Genomic DNA, 18,460 nt, shown 5'->3' on the forward strand with positions numbered 1-18,460 from the left:
TCTTTAATTCCAGTACCCCTGGAATTAAAGAACATGTGCACGGATTCCACGCAGTAGAAAACTCATAACGCCATTGACAAAATCATTAAATGAAGAACCTTTGCATGGTCGCATTTGTTGGATCTCCTCCTTCTCATTGATGAGCCCCTTTCAGGCTACGTCGTCGTCTCTATGGCATCTCGGTCACATCAAGGTGGAGAGGACATGTGGGGGGAAGGGGAAGAAGGGGAAGGCCATGAATAATTCTGGCCTGGGTGAATCTTGTTTAGGATCTTCCCGTATTTTTACTAAGTGGGTTTTTTCATAAAACCCCCAAAAATTTAGTATAACTTACGACATCCAAAGACCATTTGCATGTGACCCTCTAGGCCCATGTATCAATCTAGTTAATGACTCCATCGGCCCAATAACTTTTATTTGCATTACAAATTAATTAACTATATCATCATATAGATTGATATAAGCATGTATTCATGTATTCATGTACTCATGGACTTCATTATAAGCGTCACACAAGTACTATAATGAATATGTTCTATACATGAACGTGGAACGAGATATGGAATGTGTTATTGGATTGCCAGCCCAATAAAAAAGGAGTTATTTTTTGGTAATACATTTGATGCAAGGGCCAAGGCACATTTGAATTGAAAAATTATTGTTTTATCCACTCTCTCTTTTGATTCGTCAAATATTGTGACACTTAATGATGTATCACATGACACACGGCGCGCATGTTGTCACGTGGCACCTAAGTGTCACTCTCTCATTGGAGAATCTAAGAGAGGACGCTGACTTAGCGCGCGCTGCTGCGCCACCACATCACACATCCTTGGCTGCATAAATAATATGTTTACGTATTATATCCTTATTCCTTCTATTTTTGTCTTTTTTCCCAAGGCAGCATGTGGCACGACAAGAGCCGTCAATCGTAGATGATGATGAAGAATTGGAGTCAATCATTGCATTAAATGCCAGGATGAGAAAAAACCCTGACAGAAATACATGACGACGTTGATGAGGACGAGAAGAGAGAAATCTGTTGATTAAATCAACAGTTAGGAAACGTCCAACTTCCACACTTGATATATGACAATCCAGAACCTAGTTTGAGTTGAAATTTGAAGGTTAGTTTTGTCTTTATGTCCTCTATCCTTCCACATGTTCGATCTATAAGTTGACTCGTGATCTTTGTAAAAATTACTTTAAGCTCACTTTCTCCTACAAAGGCATATTGAAAGAAAGTTAAGTTTGAAGGTCCATCAAGGTTGTTCCAGGTGTCTTTAGTGCTTAGCGAGGGTCAACAGAGAAATCGAGAGGTTGATCTGCATTAAGAAGATGTCTTGATCCCCACAAAACATAGGAATCTAAGGTCAACATCTTTCCTTTGATCTCACTTTAATACATTTAGGTAGCTCCCCCATCATCACCATCCCTATCTAGCATCCACTACCATCCACTTCACGTGTCATCTACATCGTCACGGCCCCTTGGCATCTTCCCACTCCCTTATATTACATAAACCCTAAATTAGTAGACACTAAATCAACTATTTCTTATCATTAAGTATAATCTTGTCTCACTCCATCGTTCACGTCTACCCTCATTCTACTCACTTGATAATGATCCCTTACTAGTGATATACTTATTCCATCCTCTTAAATTACTACTACATCTATCGTGATTACTATCTTTACCCATTCACTACCTCGTATGCTATATGTAATCCTTTTCGAATTCACCCAATAGAGAGCGCTATTTCCCAAATATATGTTACCTGTGGAGATGACCCTTGCTCATCACCAAAAAATTAAATTATTGTTTGTGTAATGGTTTAAAAATATTATTGATTAAACTCAATTTCACGATGATGTCATTTTACCCATAAATTTTAGTTTCTCATTGACTTAAACTTGTTAAGCAACTTTTTTCCATTTTTTATTTTGATGGACTTCATCTTATTTCTTTATCTACTTGTGTTCTCAATGTCTCCTAAGGCAATGAAATAATTCACGGCTTAAATTAGAAAAGATGAAACATAATGCAATTAATTACACAAAGCATGTTTCTTTTGAGAGTTCGCTTTGCCCGTCCACTAGGGTGTGACCGTTCAGATAACGGATACGAAACTGGGCGCTGGTATCCATTAAAAAATATGTTTCGTTCAAACTTCGTTCGACATCTGTCGTATCGTAATCGATATCCGATATCCGTTATCGGATATCGATATCGGAGTACGGAAAAAATTTGGTCGTTATCCGTTACGGGTCCGTTATCCGTCCTCGTTCAGCGAAATTATACTTTCCCATGTTTCGTTATCCGATATCGCGTACGGATATCAGATAACGTGAAAGATACAAAATTTTATTTCAAGTCGAGGACTCCGACTCTCTGAGTCCAGGTCTCGACTCTCGACTCTCGACTTTCAACTCGAGCTAGGGCTGCAGAGTGTGGAGCTGGATCTGCGGAGCTAGAGGTAGGCTTCGACTCCGAGTCGGCGTCTCGACTCACGACTCTCGATTCGAGCTAGGGCTGCAGAGTGCGGAGCTGGAGCTAGGTCTGGACTCCAAGTCGGTGTCTCGACTCTCAACTCTCAATTCGAGCTTGCTTCAGGTCAGTCCTCCACCCGACAATGGTTCATCATCTATCGACATGTACATAAGAATATATTTTTTGCATTATTCATAATTTGCATTGCATGACGCCACACATGCATCAATCTATCTCATTGTTTATATGCCAAGCAGGTGACACAGGTTTCTTTAGCCATGTTTTTGTCGTTCTATTGCATCGATCTATTACATCCATCTATTGCATCGATCTACTGCACCGATCTATTGCAACGATCAATTGCATTGTTTATATGTTGGCACCATATCCATACAAAGTAAAGTGTCTACTTGTCTTTTCAGAGTAAACAGATCCATACAAAGTAAACCGTCGCACATGCATCGTTCTATTTCATTGTTCATCATTGTTTATGTCATCGATTTATTTCATCATTGTTTATTGAAGGATCTTGAAATTACTATGTATTTCATTCATTCACACTCTCCCCCTCTTACCTATGCACCTCTATACTGCATCATCTATTTGTCCATCAAATGACGCAGGTTTCTTTACAGTCCTTACATGTTTCTGTAAGGAAATAGTTCAATTCAGGGTATTTTTTTAAACATCCGTACATTACAGCATTACACATACACCTTACACTTCACCCCACCAGCTGCCATGTCAACGGCAGAGAGCATTTTACCTCAAATAGATGAGGAGTCAGAATTTGAGTAATTACCGGCAGAGCATACTGCTGATGTCTATGAGGCCCGTGGACGCGCAAAATGATCACCCATTCTAAGGTACTTCACGGTTCTTGGGGATTTGACATACGAGTATGAGCTTTGTCGCATGAAGAATGCGACAAAGCCGGTACATCTTAAGCGCCCAATAGATGGTAGTACAAGTGTCTTTTGGTGTCATTTAAAATTCGTCCATCCGAAAGAACATGATGCGCTGAAGGGCAGCACTAGCACGCAACGATGTATAGATGACTTAGCAGACGACGCGACATCAGGTATCTTCTGTGGAAGGCGACCATTGAGGGATTGAACACCAGAAGAGACCAAGGATGTCATTAGTCGGCTAGTTTGTCACACATACTTGCCATGGTGTTGGGTTGATACAGATGCTTGGAAGGAGACATGGCGATTTGCGACACAGAGCGAGGTACCCTCACCGAGTGCCCGAGTCATCAAGGCATGGACGATGAAGTTGTTTGAGAGGATGAAGGCGGAGATCATTCACATATTAGCAGATGTCGATCGTGTGGCTATCACAGTCGATGGTTGGACGGCAGAAAATGGTTGTGGACTTTTGGGCATAACAGTTCATTGGATTGACGCTCGTTGGACGTACCGTGAACTTGTCCTTGCCGTTCGCGAGCTTTGTGAGATGCATGACGGTGAGTTTATGGCAGAAATTCTTGCCGAGGTGCTTGAAGAGTATGGACTCGACACAAAGGTGAGTAATGTAATAATGTTAGGACCTCTGTATTTGATACTTTTCAATGCATGCTCTGATGTTTAATGTGCTTTCCATTGCAGGTATGTGCCGTTACCACTGATAACGCATCAAGCAACAAGAGAATGATGGCCATATTAGGAAGAAGGATGCGTGGAATGAGCACAGGGTTCAGTGCTAGGCGACACGTTCCATGCGTCGCACACATAGTGAAGATTGTTGTTCAAGCTGCATTGAAGAGCTTCTCTATACCAACTGCGGCACCCATAGTCGAGGAGGAGAGTGATGTCGGTAAGACTGCTCGATATGTATGACATTGAATTAGACATGGAGGAGGGTGAAGAGGACATCTCATTGCAGCGGCGCAGCAGTTCGATTGGGGACATAGTGACCAAAGTGAGAACAGTAATTAGAGCTATACGTCGATCAACAAAGCGATGGATATATTATGCTGATTTATGTAGGGCACATAAATTGAAGCCAAGATTGCCCTCGCTTGACTGTCTGACATGATGGAGTAGCATGCACCACATGCTAGAAGAAGCTATTGCCAAAAGGGATGTGATTGATGCAGGGGCTGCATCCTTCAGGACAGGGGGTAGCTAGACGAAGATCTCGCGTGATGAATGGGAATTGCTTAAGGAGTTTGCCTTCTTATTGGGACCTTTTGTATACACAACCGACCATGTTAGCAGGTCGAAGGAGTCTGTCATTGGGGATGTCCTCCTCCTCGTGCGAGTATTAGTTTGGCACAACGGATTGTTGAGTCCACGCTTTTCACAGGCAAGAGACTACGATGCAGGACAACTAGGGAGGCTAACGACTAGGGAGACGGGAATGGTAATGATGGTGGAGAATGCAGGATGGGTTTGGGTAGAGGGATAAAATATGCCACAAAATTCACTCGATTGAATTCAAAACCTAAAACCGATGAAATAATGGTGGTGTAGCCCCGTTCCTCGCCGAGGGCGGGAGTATTGTCTTCAACCACCGCGACGATGACTAAGCACCAAATCCAATACTTGAATTCACGTTCGCGGGAAATCTCAGGAAAGGAAGAATTTGTGGAAGTTTCAAGAAAATAAAATCAAATCTGACGGCGGTGGAAGAATCCTCGTGGAACACTGGACGAAGAACACACGACACTAAAGGAGTTTAGGTGTACCTCAGCACCGTAGTGCGTGATGAGGCTGCGGGAAATTTAGGTCGTGACGTGACTAGGCAATCCGGGCGTTGTATGGCCCACTGGGAGAAATATCTTGGTGTTCCGAGCGTTGAGCGGCACTGGCCGTGGGACGGCCGAACTAAGCCTGGTTGCTCGGTGGCCGGAGTGCTTGGGCGTGGGGCATCGTTGGTGGGACAATTGACGTGCGCTTCAACAGGGTGTCGCGGATCCAACTGGCGTCCGGGACATGGGCGGCCTGGTGGCGGTCGGTGGTGGCATCTGGGGCGTTGGGTGGCCTAGCGCTAGGGCGGTGGACGGCCTTGTGCGTGGGCGCTCGGCGACCTGGCGCTAGGGCACTAGGCGGCCTTGCGCCTGGGCGCAGGGTGGCCTGGCGTTAATGCGTGGGGGCGGCCTTGCGCCTGGGCGTAGGGCAGCCTGGCGCTAGGGCGCGAGGCGGCTAGGCGCGTGGGCACCGGGCGGCCTTGCGCTGGGGGCGCTGGGCGGCCTGGTGCTTCGAACGCCGGTGGCCTGATGTGAGGGCGCTGGGCAGAAAGGAGGAGAGAAGAGGGGGCGAGAAAGAGAGAGACAGAGGTGGAAGCGGTAGCCTGCGATGCGTGGTGGCATTGACGGTGGTGGTGGTGGTTGAACTAGAAGATGGAAGATAGGGGAGGCTAGGGCAAGTCCTCCAAGAAGAGTTAACAGAACTCAATTCCTGAATTATGACTTGCCTAACTGTTTCTTGAAACATTGGCCTATACATATAGGCCTTGGAGAAAAGAGAAAATACAGTTAAAAAAAATAAAAATAAAGATGAGCGACGTGACGAGCGACGTGACGAGTGACATGACGAGCGACGTGACGAGTGACGTGACGAGCGACGTGATGAGCGACGTGGTTTCGTGTCACGTCAGGGGGCAGTTCTGGATATGTCTTTGACGACGTGTCAGGATGTGTGAAGGGGCATGCGTGGGTGGAAACGTGCCTAATGCTGGCATGTTGACTTTATCAGGTGACGATGGCGGCATGTTTTCAGCGGTCATGTTGACTTCAAATGACGGTGGTGACGCGTCCGGTGTCGATGCGTTAGCGTCGTCGCCACCAGACTACCACAGGATGAACGTGCATCATTTCTGCATGCAGTTGTCACCATGCAGACGAAACTAGCTGAATTTGAAAAGTTGTTGTGGAAAAACGACGTCGTCCTTGCTGCCTCATTGCTCGGCCCGTTTCGCAAGGGGTCAATGTTTGACGAGGCATCATATTTGAAGGCCATATCCTTTGTCCGTGAAATTCTCCCCCATACACCGGCATCTTCCCATGACCGACGGGATACAGCCATGCCCCCACAGCAACAACCATCAAAGGCTTGGGTCAATCAGACCCTTAGCAGCGAACTGTGTACAAGAACAACCTCACCAACTTCTCCTTTAGAGGAAATGGAAACATTCTTACGTACAATCCACCAAGGAGGGGGAGACTCTGCACGTGCCTGGTGGAGAACTAAGAGTGTTCTTTTCTATCCAGCACTGTCCAAAATTGCACGTGAATTTTTAACAATGCCTGCTACAAGTGCTCCATCAGAACGGTTATTTTCTACTGGTAGAGTAGTTGTCACTTATGAGAGATCGCGTTTGGAGGGGATGAGTATTGAGGCACTTGTTTGTGTGAAGTGTTGGTGTCGAGAAGGAAAAACTAAATGGTACGATATTTGCCTTGAGGGTGACATTGATGTTGACCCAGATTCATCAGGTATGATTGTAATTTATCTTAACTTATGTTACTCATATGGATGGTAAATTGAGATGGCTTTTTATTTCAGATGTCGTGATAGATTTCGAGCGGTAGGACTCCTGTGATGCTGTATTACATGGGATTTACAATGAATTCCGGTGGCAGCGTTGTGAAGATGAATCTAATCCTTTTCCCTAACACGGATAAATGCTTTTTTCCAGAACTTTGTCCTTAGTACAATTGCATTTTCTACAGCATGTTTGACAAATGTTACGTTTGAGTTTATATTTGAGTACTTATTTATGTATTACAACCAATATTACTCAAGCCTTAAAGACCATGACAAGTGCCATGACGTTAGGTGACAAACCAGCAACAAAACATCAACTCCTACCACACCGGAGTATGTGTCTTCTCCTTCAATGGCTGACGAAGAAATCACAAGACACAACTGTGCACGTCATCAGCTCTGATTCTGAAGATGACAGTGATAATAATGGAAGGTCTGGCAAAAATATCAAAGACAACACTATCAATGCCCCTCAATTCTCACAGGAGCAAATAGAATTGATTGATGCCAGTACAGTACGAATTCTTGCAAGCCTTCACCTTACCCCAAATAAGCCCATATTAGATCCGCACATCCCAATGAGCCGTGATCCATTTTATTAGCCATGGGCAGACCACACCTTTTGGACCTAGTACAATTTCACCTCAGCAATGATTAACTTTGTTGAGTTTCAAGTCGGCCATACTATCAACAAAAGGCTACATCCATCACCGGAAAGCGACAACGGGGGAAACGGATGGCTTGTGGAATGAGAACCTATGATGTTTGTTATGATTAGATGTTTAAGGACCATCTTCACTTTTTAAATGTATGTTTGGTTGACTTCCCCATCTTTACGTTACTATGGAACATTAAGTTACTGTTACTCTTTGATAATGCGCATTAGATGTTGTTCGTTGCGTAATCCATTATCCACAACAAGTAGTCTACAACTTTGCAAAAATCGTCTCAAACTCGACAACAACATCAATGCTTTATCATTTAGTATGTTTTTTCTTACACATCTTTGTATAATCAAAAAGATTTCATATTCAAACAAATATGATTTTTCATACTGTGGTGCATCATCTTCGTATTCTGGTATCCGTTCCGATATCATTTCGATATCATATCCATTATCCCCATAACGATATCGACATCCGACACCGTTATCGCAGTAACAATGTCCGGAACCATTATCCGTTCCGCAAGCCATTTTGATATCCGGTACGAATATCCGATACCAATGTCGACCACGTTCTAATATTTTTTGCACATGGATAACGCATTATCCGATAATGGATATTGCATACGGATGTCATTAGTCACACCCTACCGTCCACAACTTTACCAGAACTAGTGTTCGCCCGTCCCGATATCGATGCCGGATGCCGGTATCAGGACGGATGCTATATCGGATACCAGAAAGGGAATTTCCGGTATCCATTTTTTTGATATCCGGATACCGGATATCGGTATTGGATATCAGTTGCTACAGTGCCGATTTTGATCCAAAACCGATATCCATCTCAATGTCGTCATCCACCTCCATCTCAGGGGGGAGGATGACGACATCGGATATCGGGTGTGGATCCCATATGGAAGAAAATAGAAAATTTTATTTCTATTTATTGGACAACGTTATATTATGTCAAATAATGAATAAATATAAGGGCCTTTGAATATAGCGAGTATAGATTAAACTGTTATTTTACCATTAAATGTATAGTCGGATTCATTTAATATATACAGAGAAAAATTTCTAATTTCTTCCATGTGGGATAATGGGATTCTGAGTTTACATTAAACTTCAAATCCTGTTATCCCATATGAAGAAAATAAAACTTTTGCACTCTATATATTAACTGAGATTGAAAATACATTAAAACCATTCGACGCTGATGTACATAGGTCATAGAATGTGATGAAAAGGCTTATTTTTTACTGTCGATACCGGATATCGATATCTGAATACCGGTTCTGATATCCGGATATCAAAATACGGTATTCGATGCCCGATATCCTGTATCGATATCCGTCTACACCTAAAGGACGGATATCGACCAATATCCGATATCCAATATCAGACACCGTCCTGGTTTTCTTCGGATATTGGATATTGGTTGTCTAATATCGGACGGATATCCATTGGGCGAACCCTAACCAGAACTACGACCAAAGGAGCCTCAAAATATTTTAATAACTAAACACATAAGTTTTATCTCTCAAAGGATGACCACCAAGGAAAAAATATATATCAGATAATAGGAATCAACATAAATCATGACAAACCAGAAACCAATAATAATTTAACACAATATTTCATGCTAATAATACAAACATTACTTGCCTCTCAGTAGTATTTACATAAATAATCAAGAGGACATGATTACAACACGTATTCACTAATTCTTGTTTTTTTCATTCATTCTCGTAGTACCAAAGCATATTTTATAATGGCCGTAGTTTAATATAAAAAATTTCAAACCATTGTCAAATACTTCTAAACCATTAAAAGTGTTTCAAGTAATCATTATCGCATATAAAACAAACCCAATCACGATATCGTCAGGAGAACTGAATTATTTCCATCGATCAAAAGCTATGGGATGAAAAAATTAATTGAGGAATATATTCTTCCTATTTATATTCTTGATAAAAGTGTTACCATTGAATCCTACCAAAATTATAAGATATGGCTACAACAAGAGAAGCATGTGTCAATGATCATTACCACATCATTATATGAGTGTGTTAATTTATGTGCCATGAGAAGCCACATGGATAAGTTATTTTGAAGAAATTCAGGCTCGAAATAGATCTATAATCGTGATCTTGCACATAAAATATCAAAACAGTTTAAGGGACCATGTCCACTAAGGATAATGTTACACATATTAAATCTATCAAATATGAGTTCGTTGCTTCAGATCAAACAATTGCAGTCATCAAGTCTTGGGGCCTAAATACAACATCTTTGTTGTTGGATAATGTGCAGGTATACGGCATGATTCTAGAATACATTAGGCCTAATAGCTAATGGCATGATCATTGATAACACCCTAAATTTGGTCTTTATTTTCCGTTATAGCATAATTTTATGCATTTAAAGAGTTTAAAATGGGGTTATTATCATATATTTACATGTAATTAATGTTTCCAAGTGATTCTAATCTTTCAATAATGTTCTGTTAATTATATAAATTTTCTGAGATTTATTTAAGCTTGAAATAATTATTTCTAAACAAAAATGGCAGGTCTAAAATTTAATTTTGAGGTTAATTAGTTTGGGGATGAATTACTGAATTTTCTAGAATTTTCTAGGATTTTTTAGGATTTTATTGGATTTTTATGGGATTTATTTGAGGAAGAAATGAATTTTTAGAGAACAAAAGGATATATTTGTAATGCAAAAATGAGTATTAAAGTAATTTGCGAAGTGTCAAGGGTTTTTTGTAAATTTGTGTTGCAATTATACCCCTAAAAACAGCTCTCGGTCGTTTCAGCAGGGGCATAGATCCAATTATGAAAAAATTGCAGTGACTTAACTGAAAATTGCCTTGGTATTTTTGTGATTTCAGGAAAAATTTGGAGGAGAGAGAGTGCGCAAGGGCGCTTACACAAATACGTCTGGTCGGCGTCCAATGACAATATGACATTTTAAAAAGGTCTTTTATGCAAAATGTCCAGGCAATTTTTTCGGGCATCGACGTGGCCTCATCTCAGCCGTCAGATGAGAAATTCGATGGTGCTTGATGATGGGCGCCACCGGGAGATAATTTCACCACCCGCGTGGTGCATACAACGCGCGCATGGGCGGTGACTTGGCGTTTTGCGATTCGTTAGCATAGCGAAAAAATGCACACTTAAGTGTGTTTCAAAATGTACAACGTCTGTTTCTTTTGATTTTTTTCTTTGTTCTTATTTTCGCCCGGGGGTACCTGGAGCCACTTGAAGTTCAAAAGTCGTCAGCCAATGAGAAGATGACACATCATTGCGTGTCTTAAAAGAATGTTAATAAATAAATGGATTTAAATCCAATGGCTAATATAGGTTTAAATTCATTTATTCATAAATTTTGATCCTGAAGTCCGATTGAGATGATTTCTTTATGGATTTTCCCATCTTGACCTCCTCTTTCTATATGTATAGATTCAGATCAACCCTACATTGATAGATAAAAATTAATTACTAATGGGGGTAAAATGGTAATTTTCACCAGGTAACCAAAGTATAAAAGCTGAATTTTGAGAGCGGGAGCTCATTCTGGATGGTGCTCCATCACATCTGCAAGCCAGAGAGGAGCTCCAGCTTGGATCAACCTGTTTGGTACTTTTTCCTTCTTTGTATTTGATTTTTTGGTGTATTTTGGATGATGTTGAATTTTTTGATCTTTCTTCTTGATTTTGGTCTAAACTTCTAAATCGCTTGGCTTGAGCGACATTGAGAGATTGAGAGGAGAAATTGAGAGATTTACCTAACTATTCCAAGTGCATAGTAAGAAAAGAACTTACAAAAAAGGTTAAAGTTCTAGGAGATTAAATTTCCCATTTTATTATCCAATAAAGTAGTCATTTCTGAATTATCAAGCCTACGGAACCAACCAAAACAAATCAAAATTTCCCTCGCAACCTATCTAATTGAATAATTTGATCCTTTCAATTGGATCAAATAATTCAATTTAGAGCCCCTTATTTCTTCTATTCCTCTCATTTCTTCTACCCCCCTTTCTAATTTCCTTGTCTAATTAGGTTGATTTGATCTTCGTTGAAGATCACATTAACTCTAATTAGGGTTGAATTATCAAGAAAACATCAAATTGAATTCCTTACTAGATTCCCTTAAACAATACCTTTACTTATCTCTATACATCTTAAGTTAAGGTTTTACAAATTTTATTGTATAAGACAAAATTGAGAATGACAAGGGATTAAAATTATGTAAAATTTATCCCTATTTTTGGCTTATCAATCATCAACACATTGCTAATAATGTGGTCTATTTTTCTCATGTGGTTGGAATTATTGATCTTATTTCTAATTGTGTGGAAACACTAAGGATGGATAGCATCTTTTCTGTAGGGAAAGAGTTTACAAAATTGATCCATATGAATATTGCACGGTATTTTACCTGATTTTAACCATGTCAATTCACATCTATATGTGTACATGGTAATAGACCCAAGACACCAATGGCACATTATCATTGGATGATTATAGTCCGCTATGATCTGCGAATCCCTTGTCATGAGACTCCAGATTGTCACAGCTCAAATTCAATGAGTTCACGAAATTGATTATGCAGTCAAGATGGGAACATTTGTTTTTACAATCAATAAAATTGATAATAATAGCAATGCAACTTTTAATTTCTACCTACTAGATAGGGCTTGCTCATCCCAATGCAAATATCAGTTGGCCATGTCAGAGTAGGTATGATTAAATATTGATAAGCTTATTATCATTAGGGCTCGGTATCCATCCATACAAATCCAATATATTACCATTCACACAATTATCGCAATCTACTAATATCTCATTAAACTGATGCCTGTACTGAATTTTTTTGCAGAAATCAGTTATTACTTGTAGATATCAAACAATAAAATAGCTAATAGTAACTGATGTCTCATATCAGAATATGGATTCTATTAGGGCCAACTTCATAAATTAGGACAAGTGCTGATAGGTGTGCCCTACTTTTGATACAACCATGAGAAATAAAAATATGGAAATGGAGATAGTTATAGGTACTGATATGAATATGTTTTAGTTATGGATATCAGAATAAGTATTGATGTTAGTATTGGTAGTAGAAGTCTAGCTGTACAAATAGATTCAGATATAGACATGGGCATAGACATGGACATGGGCAAGGAAATAGAAATAGACAGATATAGACTTAGATATATCTATGTATAAATAGAAATATAAGCATAGATATATGCTCGTATATATTTTTACGGTTTTTTCAAATCAGTTTCTTATGTATGCTCATTTGTCTTCATCAATTTGAGTCTGCCCTTCGTCCAGAGATATGGGCAGATAACTTATGATGCAAAGGGACAGAACGGAGGATCACTCTTTATCTATCCACAATATATGTACACTTTCCTAGAGATTTATATATATACATATATATAAATGTATATATATATATACAGTCCACTTTCCTATAGATTCGGCCCAAGACTCTTTTCTCTAAATCATCCTCTAATCCAAGTATTTCTTAGAGAATAATCAATTCTTGATTCTTATCCCACCCGTCTTTGAGCTCAGTCCATTTAATCACTTTTTTTTACCTGCATTCAGATAGACGAGAAGGAGAATAGCTGTGAGCTGGGCCGCATACACCGGTCTAAAAAACAGAGTTCTTCAGGCAAAAAGAGAAAAAATGGTGGATCGAAGGGAATTGAGTAAACATTTAGTGAACTTCTGAAATCAAGCTTCGTGATCAAAATCGAATACTAAATTTCAGTCTTTAAGAATTCAATGTAAAAGTTTTAACACTATGATGTCAATATTAAAAGCTATAAAGATTGGAACTCCATCCATTTGATGTCAACCTTGGAATTTAAATATTCATCAGAGGAAAAACAATAGAATCAATCAAAGAAGTCATTTCATGATCTCAATCGAGAAAGGATATTCATCGGAGGAAAAACAGTAGAACCAATCAAAGAAGCCATTTCATGATCTCAATCGAGAAAGGACTAGACCTCCACATCTACGTAAGGAAAGTGAATTTACTCCTACCATTAGCCTGAAAGAGAAATCATTTGAACTAGGCGTCAAATCAAACTCAAGCTTCCAGAACATTTTTTTATCCAAATTTGGAAGAACCCTCTACATAGACTTTGAATTAAACTTCTTTTTGCACAAATTTGTAAACATTTTGTGTATCTTCACTGGTAGGCCCTCGTGATTATGTATGGATTGCATCTCTTTGCTACAAGTTGAAGGAAATCAGGTTAAATTGTCCAAAACGAAGGAACAAGAGGATATCACCTTGACATTAGTCAAGGCAATGGGACAAACCAACATAGAACTCTCAGAGTCTCTTTCCCTGAGAAATATTGCAGAATACTAAGCTACAGAAGATCAAACTTGGCCACAATTTCAGTACATCCTAAATCAAGAAATACCCTTATACGTACAATAGGAATACATTAGTCTGATCAATTCAGAAGACACTCCTATCAAGTACAGCCGGACCACGGCAGATTTCTGCATGACACCAAACCTACAAAAGATGTAAGATGATGATATAAGAGCCAAAAACCAGGATGGATCAACCCATCCGGTTTTTTTTCTTTTAAAATGCTTTAAAACTATTTTCTCAGTTTTCTTTGACACTCTTAGAGCTACAGAAAAATATCCCAGTCCGATCTCCACTCACCCATATTCCTAGTTCTTCCCAAATCCTTCTAGTTCTCCCAGGACACCAAAAGCCCACCCGTGTCGCCGACCTGTAGATTTCAGAGAGATGACAGCCGCCAAAAACACACTGTTAAAGGGAGCTTGAAGAGGAAGCCTCATGTGCATGGACATCAAATATCCTCAGTCACTATGTAGTTTAGAGATCTTATCAAATCAATGTTCTAACCCCATATCGAAACATCATCTTCCCCGCTTTCCGGCCCATAACTCTTTCCCTTCTTCAAATGTAGCATCCTGCCACTCAGTAAGAGAGGTGGGGGGAAGGAGTGTAAACAAAAACAAGAGAGATAAGCAAAAATCGAACCCACTAGTGGGCAGATATCACGCGCAATGGCAAAAGTGATGCACCTCATGAAATGTATGTCCATCCCATTCTTCAACATTAATAAGAACCTGCAGGAGAAGAGCAGCTCGAGGAAGAAATCAGAAAAGTTCCTCGTCAAGCACCGGCCAAGCCCAACCCTCATGACAATACATCAAATAAGAAGAATAATTTTTGGTACAAACATTCAGTGACAACCTGGTTCAGGAGAAAGAAAATAAGACCATCCGCCAACTGCCCCACAATCTGCTCACTAACCTGCAGGGACAGAGCGCACAGAGGCAGCACTAAACCTTAAGTGTTGAGTCAAAGTCAGGTTTGTGGAGAAAATAAGCAGTAAAAATCTTTCGATATAGCCTAACACTTCATGGGCTTCCTTCCGAAAAAACTTCAGGTCTATGAGAAGCCATTGGATTTAACTATGGGATTGGGATTCGCCCACAGTTGCGGTTTCTTCATGGGTAACACCGACGACCTTGAAACCTTCATCACAGGCGAAAGAATTGTCATCGATAGGGCAGTTCTTGAGCTTTTCCCCTTCCGATGTCACATTGCCTGATGGTAACAAATCATCCTCCCTCGGCCCTAAAACAGAATCCGAAGTTTCCAACGAACAGTTCCCCGATTGTTTATTTGGACTATGATAGTCGACACTTTCCCCTTCGATCTCCGGCTTACAACCTGTTTCATCTTTCTCTATAGAGTTTTCCAGCACGGGAGATAAAGAACCGCCCCTTTCCTCTTCAGCCTTCCTTGTGTTCCTCTTGCGAGATCTGGAACTTGGATGAGCAGAAGCATTTGTGCTTTCAACCTCTGTTTTATTGTCTTTGTCATGCCTTTTGTGCTTCGAGCTTGACTTTTCATCTCTTCCCTTGTTGTCTCTCTCTCTACCTGCGCCATCTCTTTTATCATGACTTCTCTTCTTTGAACTTGATTTTTCATGCGTTTTAGGGATATGGGCATTTCCCAACTTCTCATTGTGTTTGTCATCTGAATCACCGACCCCCAAACTTTCATCCACGTCACCCGTCTTATCTTCTTTTTCAGGGGAATGATGTCTTCTCCCTTTCGAGCTCGATCTAGAGTGCTTGTGTTTACGAGAGCTCGATTCTTGGGTACTCCTTGTCGGCGACTTGTTCCGTAAATGATGCCTTGGAGACCTTGACACAGCTCGAGATGATTTTCTCTCTCTACTCCTCCTGGGCGATGGCGATCTTCTCTTTCGTGGACTTAAGCTCCTGCTCATGCTGCGTCTCCTTGAACTGTGAGAGACATGATCGCGCGATCTCTCTCTGTCTCTTCTTTTGTAGTCTCTGTCCTCTCTGTCATCTCTGAATGACCTTCGCTCTGGCGTGTAGTGACGCCTCCGGCGAGATCTTATGGGTGACCTTGATCTTCTGTCACGGGATCGTCTCCGAGGCAACAATGGCGACCTTGATCGTCGGCTTCTTCGGTACCTGATTGGTGACCTTGATCTAGACTTGGATTGCCGAGCGGGAGATGACGACCTCAAAAATCATTAAAAAAAAGTTAATGATCCATCTTAAAATAAGATTGTATTTTGGGTAAAACAATCAACACAATGTTGAATTCAATTCGTTGGTTTATTTTTTCTCTTTTATGAATTAACAGACGCCACAAATTCTCTGCGAAAAGTAAATTTCAATATAAACTATTTCCAGTAAAAAAAGAGTTGGTTTCGTGAGACAAAACTTGATTTCCTGGACTCAAGAAAAAATGTTTTCCAACGGCATCTGCATGAGCCTGAAATGTATGAAGCACCTAAATGATAACTAAACAACTTAATGAATAATCAAATGTTAAATTTTAATAATAATGGCGTAATAAATACTATTAACTACACGTTATCAGTTCAAAGCAAAGAAATTTACTCACCTGGATTTTGTAGACTCCTCCTTTTCGTCGATGGGCATCTCAGCCTTCAGCTTTTTGCTTATTTCTGCGGCTCTCGCTGCAGCCATTTCAGTAGCTGACTTCATCGTAGCGGCACGTGTGGCGGCCTGCTGTGCTGCCAAATTTTGCTGCATGATCAGTGACTGCTGGAACTGCATTTGCTGCATGGCAACAGCTTGCTGCATCATCAACGGAAGAGATGATTGCTGGGCAGAGGACGAAGGAGAACTTGTAACAGCAGGCTTAGAAGGTAGCGACTTCGCCATTTCGACGTTCAGGCGACGACCGCCGACATCCATGTTGTTGAGGTGGAGGGCAGCAGTGGCTTCCTCCGGCTTTGCATATTCTACGTAAGCAAAATGCTTTGTATCGGTGATCACACAATCAACAACAGTTCCACAGTAACCAAATAGCTGTTTAAGATGCTCCACCGTAAGAAGCGGGCTCAGGTTGCTCACTTGCACTGTTTTCTTCAAGGAATCAGTTTTATCTGGAATAAAATTAAACGACTCAACACAATTTTTTTTAAAAAATGAGATCAATGCAGAGAACAAACCGGGGGTGTCTCCGTTGGATTTAGCCTGGGCCTGCATCTGGGTGGCATGAGCTTGGAGAGCTTGAGCAGCGACAATTGCCTGGGCGGCAGCCATTGCGGCCGCAGACGGCGCCATCGGCTGCTGACTCAGAGTCCCCATGCTCGTCGTCGCCGCAATCGCCATCATAAGTAGATTATGAGGTGGGTGAGCGTACTTGCAATCAGTCTTGCTGCATCTCCCACTAAGATACTCCCTGCAAACTTCACCAAGAGATGCCCCAATGCCCGGTAGAACTAAACCGCCGCCGGAGGCTCCGGCGGCAGCTCCAGGAATCATCCCCAGCAATCCGGGGAAGGCCCCCGATACCGACCCGGCGTAATTCGGCATGTTGGGCATCGTCTGGTTAACTAGATTTGGGTAAGGAAGGACCGGCGCCGCCGTGACCGCGGCGGCGGCCCCTGCGGCCGGGCCGGCGCTGAAGAACACAGGAAATGGGCTGCCCATGATCGGCTTCCCATCGCATTCCACGCTTACCATGTAATTGCCTCGCTTGGGCACGGCGTAGGTTATGCTGTAGGAGCCGTCTCCTTGGTCTTTGACGGTGCCTTCTTGGTCTGCCCCGCCAACGCCGAGCCCGGGCGATATCTTCACTCCCAGCTTTGCCCCTCCAGTGAGAAGCTTCCGGCCGTCGGCGTCCTTGGCGACCACCACGAAGGAGGTTGGCGCACAGGCAGCGCCTCCGGCGATGCCGGGTCCGGCGGCAGTGCACTTGGCGGGATCGATCGGGCCGACGGGCCTGCCTTGTAGCCGGTCTTCTTCATCCTCTCGATCGGAATCAGAATCGACCGGTTCTTTCCCCTCCTCGGAGGCCATTTCGACCCCTTTGAATGTCGCCTCGAAGGCCGCCTTCGCCGCGGCGGCCTTCTCCGCTTCGCTCTTCAGCTTCGCCTCCTCCGCTTGCTTCATCCATATCGGCTTCACACTGGTAATACTCCGATCCGACATTGCAGGAACCCTAATCGCCTCGTTCGATCAAGGAAAAAGAACAGAAATATCAAAAATTGGGAAGATTACCGATCGCCGATGGCCATTCCACCGCGAGATCAACCAGATCGCGAGCTTCGGGGGAGAGATCGAAGCTGCTTGAGGATCTTCCGACTACCTCGTCTGGTCGGAAACGCCCTGAAGAACGACCATCGTAGAACTCTCCCTATCCCTGTCTAAAAAGAGTAAATATGATTTGGGATTTTTTAAATTACGGGCGAATCCAAGCCGTCCATCAAGAGG

At 41.8% G+C, this 18,460-nt stretch overlaps 2 protein-coding genes across 4 annotated transcripts; one reads left to right on the forward strand and one right to left on the reverse strand.

Moving 5' to 3' along the window:
- The first annotated feature begins 3,762 nt into the window (after positions 1-3,762).
- LOC144705984 (putative transcriptional regulator tpeD) lies at positions 3,763-4,331 on the forward strand. The gene is made up of 2 exons (XM_078578870.1): positions 3,763-4,017; positions 4,101-4,331. Exons 1-2 carry the CDS (start codon positions 3,763-3,765, stop codon positions 4,329-4,331), a joined length of 486 nt encoding a protein of 161 aa, XP_078434996.1.
- A 9,737-nt stretch (positions 4,332-14,068) lies between these two features.
- On the reverse strand, positions 14,069-18,377 carry LOC144705099 (RNA recognition motif (RRM)-containing protein). 3 transcript variants are annotated; one of them, XR_013581980.1, is made up of 8 exons: positions 17,194-18,377; positions 16,620-17,127; positions 15,086-16,231; positions 14,922-14,981; positions 14,750-14,794; positions 14,568-14,635; positions 14,361-14,430; positions 14,069-14,204 (listed from the first exon to the last, which is right to left on the reverse strand). XR_013581980.1 is itself a non-coding variant. In XM_078577629.1 (3 exons), exons 1-3 carry the CDS (start codon positions 18,176-18,178, stop codon positions 15,139-15,141), a joined length of 2,586 nt encoding a protein of 861 aa, XP_078433755.1. In that variant the 5' UTR covers positions 18,179-18,377; the 3' UTR covers positions 14,855-15,138. The 3 variants fall into 3 exon arrangements, 1 of the variants encoding a protein (XP_078433755.1); XR_013581979.1 differs by having other exon boundaries at positions 14,922-16,231; XM_078577629.1 differs by lacking the exons at positions 14,069-14,204; positions 14,361-14,430; positions 14,568-14,635; positions 14,750-14,794 and having other exon boundaries at positions 14,855-16,231.
- Positions 18,378-18,460: the final 83 nt, after the last annotated feature.

The sequence above is a fragment of the Wolffia australiana genome, chromosome 7 (genome assembly GCF_029677425.1).
Source record: "Wolffia australiana isolate 7733 chromosome 7, ASM2967742v1".
In the NCBI taxonomy this organism is placed as follows: Eukaryota; Viridiplantae; Streptophyta; class Magnoliopsida; order Alismatales; family Araceae; genus Wolffia; species Wolffia australiana.